Consider the following 13,415-nt stretch of genomic DNA (forward strand, 5'->3'; position numbering starts at 1 on the left):
TGGAGCTAGCTTATTAATAATGTACTGTAGCATATCAACAGATAGAGCACCATAGATAAGAAGGATGTTTATGGAAACTAGTACAGTAAGTATGCAGCTTTGTGTTTTGTTGTTATTATTGGTAAATAAATTTCCATAGGGTATAGAAGGAAATAGATTTGAAGGGTAGGGGCAGTGGGGGGTCGGGGGTGCTGGTCAGTAGTGGTGCTGCTTGGGTTGAGTCATGTGTGAACCCTTAAATATGAAAATGAGATAAAAAAAGAGATAATTCAATATAGTGTATTGACCCTCTCTTGGTAGAACCATCATGTTGGGAAAGCTGGTAAAAAAACTGTTATCTTTCGGGTCATTATGTGACATAAGAATAAGATACTTTTTTTTATTACTTTTATAAAAATTCTTTTAATTTTCATATTTTGAACTTACATGACAGCGGGTTGTTTTTTTTAAACAATTTTAACTACTCGTTTCAATATGACCTGTTTTTTTAAAAGTGTGTATCATTTATTTGTAATAATGGTATAGTAATTGTAAACATAAATTGCAATTCAGCCAGTGGTATAATATAACACATGGGGAAAAGGCCCCTGGTTTAGCACTACTCCTAAGGGTTTTTGCCCTGGAGCTGCTAATGCTGTGGGGCCCCTTAAGCTCTGAGATCCCTGGGTTTAGCTAGTGAGCGCTTAGCCCTTATTACTACACTTTGTTGCCAATGTGCAGTCCACTAGTAAATATGCAAGAAAGTTAAAGATGTATTGTCCCCCTGAAAAAATAATTCTTAATTTTTTTTGAATAGTCCATTTTAATGTAACATAATGGTTATCCATGTTGACCAAAAATTACCTGAAAAAAATGTAATTTAAAGCAAGAAATGGTCAAATTGGCTGCCAGCCATGGATTTTTGGTTAAATTTAACCATATATTTTGTCATTATATAAGTGAAAACATTTTTTTTTTTTTCGTTTTTTTTCTATGGAAGTGATTAACTTTTATTAAACTACAAAATAACATATTCAAAGTCTGATTTAATTAATCATCATTTTTCATGTTTTTGGGGGACAATACATCTTTAAAGTGCTCACCCTACAGTAACTAGCTGTATGCGCTTCACGGTATTATTTACATTCAAAATAATAAAGCATTATACTAATAGGCTAAATCTTTAACTTACTTTTAATTACTATTAAATGTTAACATTAACATTAACATATTTGGTAATAATTTCCTGTTAAATGGTTTGAAATTGAAGTACTATTTAGTTTAGCTGGGGTATATGCTAAAATGGATTTGAACACACTCCCCAGTCACAGATTAGTGACATTTTGTTTGGGTGTCTAAGTAAGTGTACTGTACATTACTATTGCATTTCCACCTCCCCTTGGTTCTTGGTGTGGTAATCCCTATTGTAGATCAAATGAAGAGTACAGTACTCAGATTGGGTGCAGGTGAACTTGTATAAACCAGGCTCCAAAAACAGGGTGAACACTGGGGTAAACCCCTACTCATCCCGAAAGATAGCTGGGTTCCCCTCACTGAAACCATCCTCCTTCTACTAAACCACAACCCCCTTTCTACCATGTTCACCAACAACATACCTTGCAGGTATCATCAAAATCAACGTCCATTCTATCCGTCGCCATTGTCTTCTAAGATCTGTGAACAATTTGGTCCAGTTACCAGGAGCAATGCAGTCGCACTGGTATGGAAGTTAGAAAACGCTAATTTCAGTTGTACTGTATATTCTGTAAATAGTAAAAGTACGTGTTTATGGCTGAATTGAGGAGCAGAATTGTTTATATCATTATATACAACAATTTAGGGTTTAACAGTCCAAATTTATATAACTACTGTAAAACTGATATAGGGATCATGTCAAAATGATTCTACTGCAGTAACTACATTATTTACTGTAATAACGTATGATTTTTATGAAGCAGTCACTGCAATAAACAGTGTGCCCTAAAACAGCTTGAATTGTAAACAGGTTACAATTAGTAAAAAGAAATGTAGTACTGCAGTAACTGCAGCTCAGCAGAATAATATTGACAGTCTACTTTATGCAAAATTTTAATTTATAACCAGTAACATTAAGGTTTCTTTGCAAGTTTCTCCCCTCCCGTAAAACAATGTAATGATATTCAAGCACAATTCTTATAAGTTATAGGCCTATGTACTGATAACTGAAAGATCCTAGCTATGGAAAGGGCTTAACCAGCCAGAGCTGCAATTATAGTACTAGACATTCTACAAGTTTACTATTTACTTGCATGGTGTCTTTACACCTGCTGTAAAGTGATTTATTACAATGTCTGAATAGAAATAATTCATAATTATAATATTATGAATGTCCTAGGCCTATATGCCATTCTCAATGTAAATGTGATACAGTACTACAACGCAGGGACAATTTTCATTTACTGATTGGCGTTTTAGGCTTAGGCTACCATGAATGAAAGCAATAGGGTGATATTGTGTAGCATTTAGCTATATAGCATTCTACACTGGCACAAATATTTCCCCGCTACAAAATTTGGATTAGGTCCTCTACGCCCTACTGCAGCCCCTCATAATATTGCTGACTGGGTGTGGGATATGATTGTTTTTTTGTGTACAATAAACAGGAAAACCGGTTTAGCATAACACCACAACAGAAATCGAGTGAAGAATCAAATTAGGAATGCAGCGTTTCCTTCCATTTTCTCGCACCACTCTCTCATCATACCCTGTCTAGCTAGGACTGTCTATCTAGGTTTAACGTAAAAAGTTTGATACCACAGCTAGCAATCTTTTAATGTGCCTATCATATAGGCCTACTAGCCTACAATAGCCCCATCCCTACCATTTAATTTATATATTTTTTGAAAAGAAAACATAATTTCAGCTCTCATCAAATAAATTATAAAATTAATAAATATAGGCTAGCAAGACTGCTACAATAACTACTTTTTAGGACAGAAAACAGGGCGGGCTAAGCTAGGCCTCTAGTACTACACAGTGTAGTATACCGTCCTAGAGTTGAAATGACCACAGCTAGCTAGCGAAGACCCTGGATAGGAAACAAAACCGCAATCAATCTAGACCCTGGCCGCCGTGAATTAATTTTTTGGCATATATCCTCGTGTTTGGCAACTTATTGCGCGATATTGAGCCTAAAACGTTCAAAAACCAATCTATATAATAATAAGTTATATTTCATACTTTTAGATACAAACTAGTCTATGCATTTAGATAATTAATAACAACCATAATAATGAAAAATAGAGAAAAAAGTCATTCACTTCTTTAGTTTTAGATTTCACAAGGTCACCGATGTTTACAAAATCATCACTTTAATCACGTCGCCCATCGTCGTAGAGAGGGCGCAATTCCCATTTTCCAATCAGTTACATTTTAGTTATTATGCGTTTATACTGCTATTACTAGGCCTAGTTATGCCTTTTATTGTTTTTAAAAAAAAATTGAAAATAATTTTATACTAATAATATTATTAGTAATAAGTGATGCGATTGTTTTAATGTTATAATAATCATTTAAAATCTTTAAAATGGTTTGGAAACGTACGTGAGTTCGAAGGTCACACGTGGATAATCGAATCGCGAATCATCCAAATTTCCCCAAAAAACTATTTCAGGCTAGGACGGTAGGCCCAAGGTGTTTCGAATAAAATTGTCATAAGTACAATCTAGACAATGGCAGATATTGTGTAAGTAAATAAGTTTAATAAGTAACCTTAACCTATGATTAATCTAGGCCTAGTTAGTTAGGCTAGAGTTTTAGAGTACTGCTGTGTAGTAGTAGTAGGCCTAGAGAACTCGAACGAAAGATCACACGGTTTCCCGACCACACACCGACCGGCGGACTGTCTGTATGATGTAGGCCTAGCATTTAGTCGGTGCTTGCGGAAAGCCGACAAGCCTAACAAAGAGTGAACGGGAATTTCCCTGTTTTTGTTCCAATCTCTCAAGCTTGAACCCCAATTAAAAAGCATTCACCGGCCTGCGTCGTGATGACCGTGAATCATATTAATTATTATTAATGAAGTCTTATTTATAAATTATACAAATTTAAAATGATAATTAATTTAAAGACTTCATTCATGGTTAATAATAATTATATTTATAATGATGCCCGTGATTTCAAGTTAGGTGCGAAAGTAGACGTACAGCTTATACACTCTTGGTTGGCCTAGTTCCTGCAAAATGTTTTATTACTAATTAGGCCTAGTATTGTAATTGATTTATTTACTATCGAAAAATTTATTGCAGATTGCACCCTCAAATTCTTTGGGCACAAAGAAAGGACACTCTTCTAATAACAGTGACTGTGGATGACTTTAAAGTGTCAAATTTAACATGTACAGAAAACAAGTTACATATTGAGGGCAAAGGAGGGCCTGAACAAAAATCTTACAAGGCAGAGTTAGACTTCTATGATTTAGTAGAAGAAAATGTGAGGATTAAGGAGATTATTGTCATTTTTAAAAATTGTTTTGTTACAGTGTTTTATCTAAGTAAGGTCGTGCTTCCGCAGCCAAAACAATATTGTTTATTTAACCAATAAATTGCGCATGATCAGTCATTACCAAATAACCAGATCGGAATCACATCGAAACAATTCCTCCTTCAGGTCAAAGGTTAAAAATTATCGCATTTATCCAATAATTATCTGACTTAAATGAGATAATTATCGGTTCATTTTTTTTTAGTGGAATCATTTAAACCCTCTTTCCACAGGCAGTTTATCGGTTAATGATCGATTCATTTTTAGCTGCGGAAACATAGCCTTATTGAAATAAGTTTTCAAATTAAAAAGCATCGTGTTAAGTAATAGTAATATTAAATAAACTATAGCGCTATTTGCTGATGTCTCACAGCGCTAAAATACCAACAAGAATTATTGAAAAAGGTGAAATTTTAGAAATGACTTGTTCTTTATTGTTCATTAAATCTGTATTTTTATTCTTTTAAAATTATCACAAATAGATTAAAAATTTACAATTAAAATTCTTTTTCAGGATTTTCTTATTGCAAAAATTAAAGACTGTATGTTGGTTGATTTATATAGTATTCGATATGCCTAGCCTATTGTGCTAGCAATACCAAAGTTTGCTAGTGTAGACTTCTGCAAACTTGTTGCTGCAGTTTGTTGAAGTTTGGTATACACTAATAAACTTGGCAGAATTCACAAACACAAGTTTGACAGTGTAGACTAATTTCAAAACAAACCCTCCAGTTTACAACAACATTCATTGTTGATTTTTCTAGGAACCAAAAACAAGAATAAGTAGTAGGGAGATATTTATTGTTGTACAAAAAAAGACACCTGGACCATACTGGCCTAGGATGACTAAAACTAAGGTATGTGCAAGTAATTCATTTGACTTCAGTACATGCATGTTTCTAAAAATGTTTATGGGAGAGCCAATAGTGTGACGTGTATCATAATTTTTATATTTGTATCCACAAAAAGCTGTTACCGTACACAATAAAACCCTAAAACCCACATATGCCTTTTTATGCATAAAAAAAGTGTTTTTTGAAAAGTGGTTTTTCATTGGTTTTATAGTTACCTTACTTGAAGACAGACTTCAACAAATGGAAAGATGAGGATGAATCGGATGAAGAAGATGGTCCAATGGCTGGCATGGGAGGTATGCCTGGAGGAATGGGAGGTATGCCTGGTGGAATGGGAGGTATGCCCGGTGGAATGGGAGGAAATCTGGAAGAGGTTTGTTGATTATTAATCATATTTTACTGGGCTCGTTAGCTGTAAAGTTTAACTAAGGGTATGTTCAGATCCATGGAGTCGTATCGTATCGTAAGCGATGTTCACTAATCTTGTACCTTGAGCTGTCGCAACGAATGGAAGATCAGTGTCGTAAGAGGTGGCTTCCACTAATCTTTCCTGGCTCAGACCAATGGAGTTGTATGCCATTTACGATATGAAAACATAACTCTGTAGGTCTGAACAGGCCCTGAATCTTATCGTATCGTATAGTAAGCGCTGTTCACTAGTCTTGTACCTTGAGCTGTCGTAACGAATGAAAGATCAGTGTCGTAAGAGGTGGCTTCCACTAATCCTTCCTGGCTCAGACCAATGGAGTTGTATGCCATGTACGATATGAAAACATAACTCTGTAGGTCTGAATCTTTTGATGTTCAGTTGGCCTTGGGAAAAAGTCCTCCTGTGAAGAATTATAGCCAAGCTGGGCTACTAATCAAGTAACGTACATCGCCACCATTTATCAATCTTGTCCAATAGGAAGCCACAATCTCTTAATTCGTTTTCAGATGATGGCTCAGATGGGTGGCGGCGGTGCTGCCTTTCCAGGATTAGATGATCTTAATCAAGGAAGTGATGATAGCGATGATGAACGTAAGTAACATTTCCACGTTAAGAGGGTGCTGTTTAGAAGCAGAGAGGCGCTAATTACTAAATACAGTACTTTGTAGGTTGATATCTGGTTGAGAGAGTAATATTTGATATGTAGTTGAAGGAGTGCTGTTTGTTAGTTCAGAGGATGTTATTTGTTAAGAGGGAGCACTTCAATACTTAGTAATACTCAAGATTTCTTAGTAAGTATCAGAGAGGGCGCTGTTTATTAAGTAGTTGAAAGTGTACAGTGCATAATTGCTGATTAGGAGAGAGGGCGCTATTTATTAAGTTTATTAAGTACAGTACTTGAGAGGGTGCATTTTGATAAAAAAGCTATTAAGAGAGTTATCTATTAAATTGTTATTTTTACTTTGAACTTTATGTAAATTTATTTTCCAGAACTACCTGATCTTGAAGATGATACAGTAGAGACAAAATCGTGAGATAATGACGTCACATGACCCATTTCGAAAGATAACATGCAGGTTATTTGATGTTGAGTTTCACGACAAAATGAATGAATTGTGGAATTTTACAAGAATATTTACCAGTTGTTAAAAATCTTTCTAATCTCTATACTTTCCAGAAACATGATAATTCACTACTTCTTTTATTCCGCCTGTACTATATGTATGGAAACAGTTTTTTTAGAAAATGTTCATTTGTTTATGTCTGATTAAACTGGCATTTTTAATTTAGTCAGTAGGTGTGTGTATGTAGTTAGGTTATTCTTCTTTACTGATCATAATCATAGGCCTCATATTTCGAATGAGAAAACATATTTTGTTAATTTCATTCCCTGAACACAGTTGTTAAAAACTGTATTATCATGCAATGTTTTAAATAATTATTAATTTTTACCGATAGTTTTTTTCATACGCATTTATATAAAATCCTTGTACTGTAAATTGATCTAGGTAGATAGTTAAATCAGTGATTGTATATCAAAACAACGAATGCATTACAATATTAATAAATACAAAATTGTTTCCAACATCTTTTCGTTTTTTTAGCAAAATTCTTGTTGATACATTAATTATCGAGATGTAAAATATTTCAAAAGGATTTGTTCATGTTATCTTATAATAGTTTGATTATAAATAAAATGTTGCAGGTAATTGTAATTAGACAAATAACAAATTACTCCATCGTGTTTAAGACAAACGATAGTAGCATCTACCAACCCCAGTACGTTGTTATCACAAATGACAAACAATGGTTTTTGAGAATTAATTGGGAGTTTTACCGTGTAATTTAAAATAAGCAGTTATTAGTTTATGCAGTTCACACAATGCTGTTAAGTATTTCCAACTTGTTTCTAATGTTTGATCCCACGCAACGATGTTGACGCAACTCGAGTGAGTTGACCAATCACAAGCGACATCCATTGTGTCGTGATTGGTCACATTACTCTTACGACGCGCTCATGTCCTTTCGTTGCGTCTAAGTGGGAACCAAGATTTAGGGTTCGTGATGTAACTATAATATATAAAATAGCAGCGTTCAAAATTTAGGAAGACCATACAGTAGCTATTTTGAATATTACAGAGATCTTGTTATAACATATCAATAAGATAAATGTATAATTGAAGAAGTATTGAACCCTATTGCGATTGCATGGAATTTTCATAATTTAACATTATATGCAACGAGTTGTCAATATTTGACCTAATTAAACCATGACTAATAAAGATACAACGCCTTTGATATTAATTTACACAGATGAAATAAACACATTTACATGCCAATATTTTCTTCGAGTTTATTGTTTACGTTTACTAGTATTGTACTATTTTATCATTAATAGTTGAAAGCAGAAGCGGAATTACACTTGACAACGTTTCTGGGTCCATTATAGGAGAATGTAGGCCTAGTATTCTAGTAGGCCTATCTCATTTGCCTGGTTTGTTGTGGAAACGGAATGTCAGCTTAGTAACGATTTCTCTTATTTTGCAGCCGATTCTAATTGGACTGTATTTAAATTTGTCCACTATCATAAGCAAACTTCGTGATACAGAATCTCTCTCTCCGGTTTACATGTAACGTTCCACGATACAGATACAACATGTGATACATATGTGCTGCTGTATTACGGAATTTGATGCTAGAAAATATTGTAATATCTAAAATACAGCACTCTGTTTACTGTGCTGGTTGACTGATATGCCTTCCTCCGTCGACTGGTAACGTTTCACCAGTAATAAAGCCTCCTTCATCTGAAGCTAAGAATGCAATTGCCTTGGCCACATCTTCAACTTGACCGATTCTTTCTAATGGGTGCCATTTCTGTCCTTCGGCACGCATCTGATAATTTAAAAATACAATGGTTAAAAATATGTTTATTGTTTCTTATCACTACTTAAGATTATCCACTCTTCTTTTGTACACGTAAAATAGAGAGGCGTTTCAACAAAATGTGAAAAGTAACCTGTTTAGCAAAATAGTTTATCAACCTGTTTGTATTGAAAATTTTAAGGGAAATTCATATTTATTTGGTCATGATTTATGTTACACATTTTTAAATTATGTACATTTAACCAAATATTATCTGAAATATTAATGGCTATAATAGCTGAGCTTTGAAATAAGGACATAAGTCTCTACAGATTAGTCCTATGACGATGTATACAATAAATACAAAGGATATACCTGAGCGTGTTCCGCAGAATCTGTATTTGGTCTGACGTAAGACGGCGTCTGCACAATTCCAGGACTAAAATAAATATAAAGAACTTAGTTGATTAATAATCATCTATTGTTATAATGTTAAAGATGTATTGTCACCTAAAAACATGAATTTGACTATTGTTTGCTTTAAATTTCAGTTTTTTCAGGTGAATAATGATGTGACATCAAAATGACATATCGTATTTAAAAAAAAATACTAACAAAAATTCAGCTGCATGTTACTAAAATTGTTATTCTTGAAAACTTACTTTACAGCGTTGACTCGTACTTGTTTTGAAGCAAGTTCTATGAAGAAAAAAAAACATTTGACTTTTCATTTATTTCAAATCAGGGAAGAGTGAACTCTTTCCTGTTTCAAATCATGATACATTTCAGTATAGGATATAGGCACATTGTTTCTGTTTAACATCTTGTTTTATGTAGAAAGATTGAACAAGAATAAAATAAAATATTTATTTATAAAATAATAAATTTAACAATTACTCACCTAACGCTAGAGTTTTTGTCATATGATCCACGGCAGCTTTTGACATTCCGTATATCATTAAACCCGGGGACTAACATAGAAAGAAACATTGCAATTAATAATATTCAATATTTAAACGTAGGCCTATAACTCAATAAGTTGTATTTTAGTAAAGTATACTTAGTGAGTATGGTATGAAGTGTGATTTAAAACACGTGACTTACTGATCTTAAACTGTACGCGCTTGAAACATTAATGATCACACCTGAAATATTACAAAAAGTTATAAATAATCTATATTATATATATGATACTTTAAAAGGCATTTCATGCCGTGTTATTTCATGATGGTATATATTCCATTATTATTTCAGTTTTGAGCGATAATATGCCTTATGGTAGCGTATATACCCTTTTACTTCTTTCCCTTTTCAGGTGTAGGCCTACTGTATTCAGGGATTGCAAATAGTCAATAACCTAAATTCTAACCTTTAGATTTTATTATATGTTGTTGAACTGCTTTGCAAATCGTAAATATTGACTTCACATTGGTTTCAAAGATTTTGTCGAAGACATCCCCAGAACATTCTAGGCCTCCATATGCCAGGCAGTCTATACAGTTAACCTGAGAAAGAATCAAACTTATACGATAACACATATTGGATAGCGTATTCACACTGATGATTGTAATGAGTTAGGCCTATAGTACAAAATGAAAATTACATAATGATCGGAGGAGAAACAACCATATAGGTCTACAATACTATCTCTTTAATTCAACGTTGGTACCAAACTTTTAGTATGTGTTTGTTTACTTTGTTTTTACTTACAACAATGTCGATTTTCTTAAATTTATTGATCACCGATGAAATCGTTTCCTCAACTTGCTTCGTGTCATCAGCTTTTACCAATATAATCTGCAGTACAATAATATTCTAAAATTAATAACTTGACACTATGCTTAATAAAAATAACTTTCCGCAGTAACGTATAAATTGAAACGGCGGAGAAAGACAATGATTAAAAAGGAATAATACATTAAACAACTTTTGACCTTTCTCAATTTTCTATATTTTTTAACATAGCATAAATAACAAAACACATTGTGTTTCCATGTATACTGTCCTGACTTGCTAGCTCTTTGTAAATTCACATAGATTTGAAGATATTTCTAGTTGAGTAATATTTTCGATGCGTAAATTGAACTGTGTGTAAAAAAGTGCGCAACATAGAAATACAGTCGTTTAAAACAAAGGTAGTTGCGTTTCAATAAAATAATTCAGTAATTAAAAAAAACTGTAGATAATGTGAATAATCAAACCTGGTCTCTTTCCAGTCCCCTTTCTTCACATTCTACAGCCACTGTTTGTAGAGTGCCCATATGCTTGCCGACCAACGCTAAGCCACATCCCAATGTAGCGAAGTGTACCGCTGTCCCGGCACCGATTGCAGTACTTGCCCCTGAAAAAGAAATAGAATAACTATTTTTAACAATGGTATTTAGGAAAGTTGTAAGCGAATTCATTCACCAATCTTGGTAAATTGTACAAAGATATACAAGATACACTGTAAAAAGTCTTCGAAAATGGAGTTGTAATGTGTCATAATCACTACCATCACCAACACAATTCTCGTACAACTACCGTGCATAGACTAAAAAAAACATCATGCAATTATGTTGAGAAAAATTAAACTTTGATAAAACACCGGTACATGACATGAAGCATAATCGATATGAGGCCTAATCAACATTATAAAATATAGTATTCATACTTTCTAACAAACAACATTTTAAAAATAATCTAACTGAGAATATAGATTTAGATGGTTGATCGATTGATCCATCAATCGACAATTACAGGCAATAATATTAAAAGAAAATGAACACTAGATGTCTATCAATGTACTGTGTTTCTCACATGTGTAGGCCCACTGGCATAATACCTTATTAATATCGGTACACCTATACTGAATATGTTACTGTACCTGTAATCAAGGCCACTTTACCAAACAAGAAATTCATAATAGTCCAAAATGTCCAAATGAGAGCTAGATTTACACAATTTTCACGCGTGCTTTGCCTCTACAAACAGGCCTATTGATTATACAGTTATGATAATATGTTATGAATTGTGCAGTTGAAATAGTCCACCAGCACAAAAAACAACCTTACGAATATACATGTATTTTTTGATGGTGGGTCATTAATATTCACAATATAGATGTTTTCTGGAAATTGTTTTATACACCAGCATGGTTTGATGAAGAAAGACAAAATATTACACATATCACGGCCTACATCCGGGATGTATAGACTTTGATAAACAAAATTGATGAAGCGGCGGTACTATTCAACTGTATGATTTACAGCCTATAATGAGATTCTGATTAATATGAATTCCAATCTTACTGTTATTACGTTTTTTTGTTGACGTTAGCAAATTATTGTTTACACATCAACCCGGTATAGCACTTGTGATTATAAAGTAATTGATCTGTTGTTATTGGTTAGGGAGTTGCTAATAAGCTTAGTTTAAATTAAGTATTATGTATTTGGGATTAGGTTTCAATTCAGTTCAGTTAATTAGCCGTTCTGATTATAAATAAAGTTAACATGTGTTTTTATCGAACCCTTTTAATAAGGATGTTGAATATTAAAACATTAAGTTCACTAAGGTTTTAGAACAACCGAGTAATTATGACTAATGAATGTGGTTTGTATATTGAAAAAAAAAATCCAATGGTAAAATACTTTCTTTCATTTTCAGTTTGACCAATCACTTTATTCACATACATAAAACAATGATTTTAAATTTGTTTGAAAAAGAAAAGTACAATTTATAATTGAAAGAAAAAAAAATTCAATACATAACATTCCCAAGTACACTTTAGTTTTATAATATCTTAATTATACCACTATCATATTATATGTTTATGGATGCCATCCAGAAATAAGACTTATGGTTGAGATGAAGATATTTTATTTTGTTGTATTGCTTGTATCTTAATTTGGACGTCTCATCCACATGAATTTAGAGATATTTTTCTTTTACTTCTTATTTTGTAGGTGTTTACCATGCTGTTCCCGTCCTTCACTAAATGTATACGTATATCAACGCAATCAAATCTTAAATCAAATCTCTCTGAAAATATGAACACATCAAAGTTAGTAGGGCTAAAGTTCCCAAATTCTTTCCGATTTAAAATTGCATTTAGAAAAAAAACTTTTTCGAAAATAAGAAAGTAAAGTGTCAAAGTAAAGAAAATCTTACACAACTTAAACAACAATTATAATGTACAAAACGAATGAATTGTCTGAAAACGGGTCTTCGATCGAGTGTCGCACGAATAATACACGAGAACCTGCAAGTCTATTAATCAAACTACGGAGAGATCACTTTCGTCTTAATAATGTAACAATTCTGTTTAATAATTGATGTTCCTAATTAAACTTAACCATGCGCAAAACATTAATAACGCTACTTTATGAACATAATTATCTAGACAGATATTTTGGCTAAATTTGATACCCTATGGCCGTGACTGAATGTATATAAACATTGCGGAACCTTTAACGTTTGCTCATAGTTTCTGTCGGAGAGCTGCTTCTTGTAAACAAAGGTGAGTTCTTTCTTTTGTTCAAACCTTATCCAACAGCAAGCCAATAACTCAATGGATTTTTTACTCCATTGTTTCTTTATATTTCTATAAACTTCTAATACATCGAGCGACTTGATATTTGCACCGTGAATCGAGTGAAACACGTGTTTTATTGTATTACCAATTCTATGATACTAGAGAAATCTAAATTACACAGCACCGAGAATCGGGTGGAAATTATAATAAAATATCAGATTCAGAAACTTTCTACAATATCGGAGAAATT

At 33.1% G+C, this 13,415-nt stretch overlaps 3 protein-coding genes across 5 annotated transcripts in view; 1 reads left to right on the forward strand and 2 right to left on the reverse strand.

Annotated features, from left to right (window-relative positions):
- LOC144840750 (5'-AMP-activated protein kinase subunit gamma-1-like) overlaps window positions 1-3,339 on the reverse strand; it is a 24,599-nt gene extending 21,260 nt beyond the window's left edge. For 2 of the 3 annotated variants that reach the window (XM_078696762.1, XM_078696752.1), the window contains exons 1-2: window positions 3,279-3,339; window positions 1,596-1,742 (exon numbers count right to left, since the gene is read on the reverse strand). In XM_078696762.1, coding sequence (XP_078552888.1) covers window positions 1,596-1,640 — 45 coding nt within the window. In that variant the 5' untranslated portion in view covers window positions 1,641-1,742; window positions 3,279-3,339. Of the gene's footprint in view, window positions 1-1,595; window positions 1,743-3,198; window positions 3,216-3,278 lie in introns of those variants that run through there. The other variant, XM_078696754.1, reaches the window with a different exon arrangement.
- Window positions 3,340-3,586: 247 nt separating this feature from the next.
- LOC144840978 (co-chaperone protein daf-41-like) lies at window positions 3,587-8,123 on the forward strand. The gene is made up of 6 exons (XM_078697091.1): window positions 3,587-3,703; window positions 4,266-4,449; window positions 5,265-5,357; window positions 5,566-5,727; window positions 6,291-6,375; window positions 6,775-8,123. The coding sequence occupies exons 1-6, from the start codon at window positions 3,690-3,692 to the stop codon at window positions 6,816-6,818; spliced, it is 582 nt and encodes a 193-aa protein (XP_078553217.1). The 5' UTR covers window positions 3,587-3,689; the 3' UTR covers window positions 6,819-8,123.
- Window positions 8,124-8,154: 31 nt separating this feature from the next.
- Window positions 8,155-11,661, reverse strand: LOC144840976 (3-oxoacyl-[acyl-carrier-protein] reductase FabG-like). The gene is made up of 9 exons (XM_078697089.1): window positions 11,516-11,661; window positions 10,851-10,990; window positions 10,360-10,446; window positions 10,019-10,154; window positions 9,754-9,794; window positions 9,551-9,620; window positions 9,312-9,348; window positions 9,025-9,088; window positions 8,155-8,679 (listed from the first exon to the last, which is right to left on the reverse strand). Exons 1-9 carry the CDS (start codon window positions 11,550-11,552, stop codon window positions 8,518-8,520), a joined length of 774 nt encoding a protein of 257 aa, XP_078553215.1. The 5' UTR covers window positions 11,553-11,661; the 3' UTR covers window positions 8,155-8,517.
- Window positions 11,662-13,415: the final 1,754 nt, after the last annotated feature.

This window comes from Antedon bifida, chromosome 4, assembly GCF_963402885.1.
Source record: "Antedon bifida chromosome 4, ecAntBifi1.1, whole genome shotgun sequence".
Taxonomy (NCBI): Eukaryota; Metazoa; Echinodermata; class Crinoidea; order Comatulida; family Antedonidae; genus Antedon; species Antedon bifida.

Excerpts from the sequence above, each read along its gene's own strand:
- LOC144840978 (XM_078697091.1), top strand. Across the intron at positions 5,728-6,290 it reads TGGGAGGAAATCTGGAAGAG|ATGATGGCTCAGATGGGTGG; the intron begins GTTTGTTGATTA and ends ATTCGTTTTCAG. Across the intron at positions 6,376-6,774 it reads TGATGATAGCGATGATGAAC|AACTACCTGATCTTGAAGAT; the intron begins GTAAGTAACATT and ends TTTATTTTCCAG.
- LOC144840976 (XM_078697089.1), bottom strand. The coding sequence starts at position 11,552 with ATGAATTTCTTGTTTGGTAAAGTGGCCTTGATTACAG. Across the intron at positions 9,089-9,311 it reads GTACGAGTCAACGCTGTAAA|TCCTGGAATTGTGCAGACGC; the intron begins GTAAGTTTTCAA and ends TATTTATTTTAG. Across the intron at positions 8,680-9,024 it reads ATTCTGCGGAACACGCTCAG|ATGCGTGCCGAAGGACAGAA; the intron begins GTATATCCTTTG and ends TTAAATTATCAG.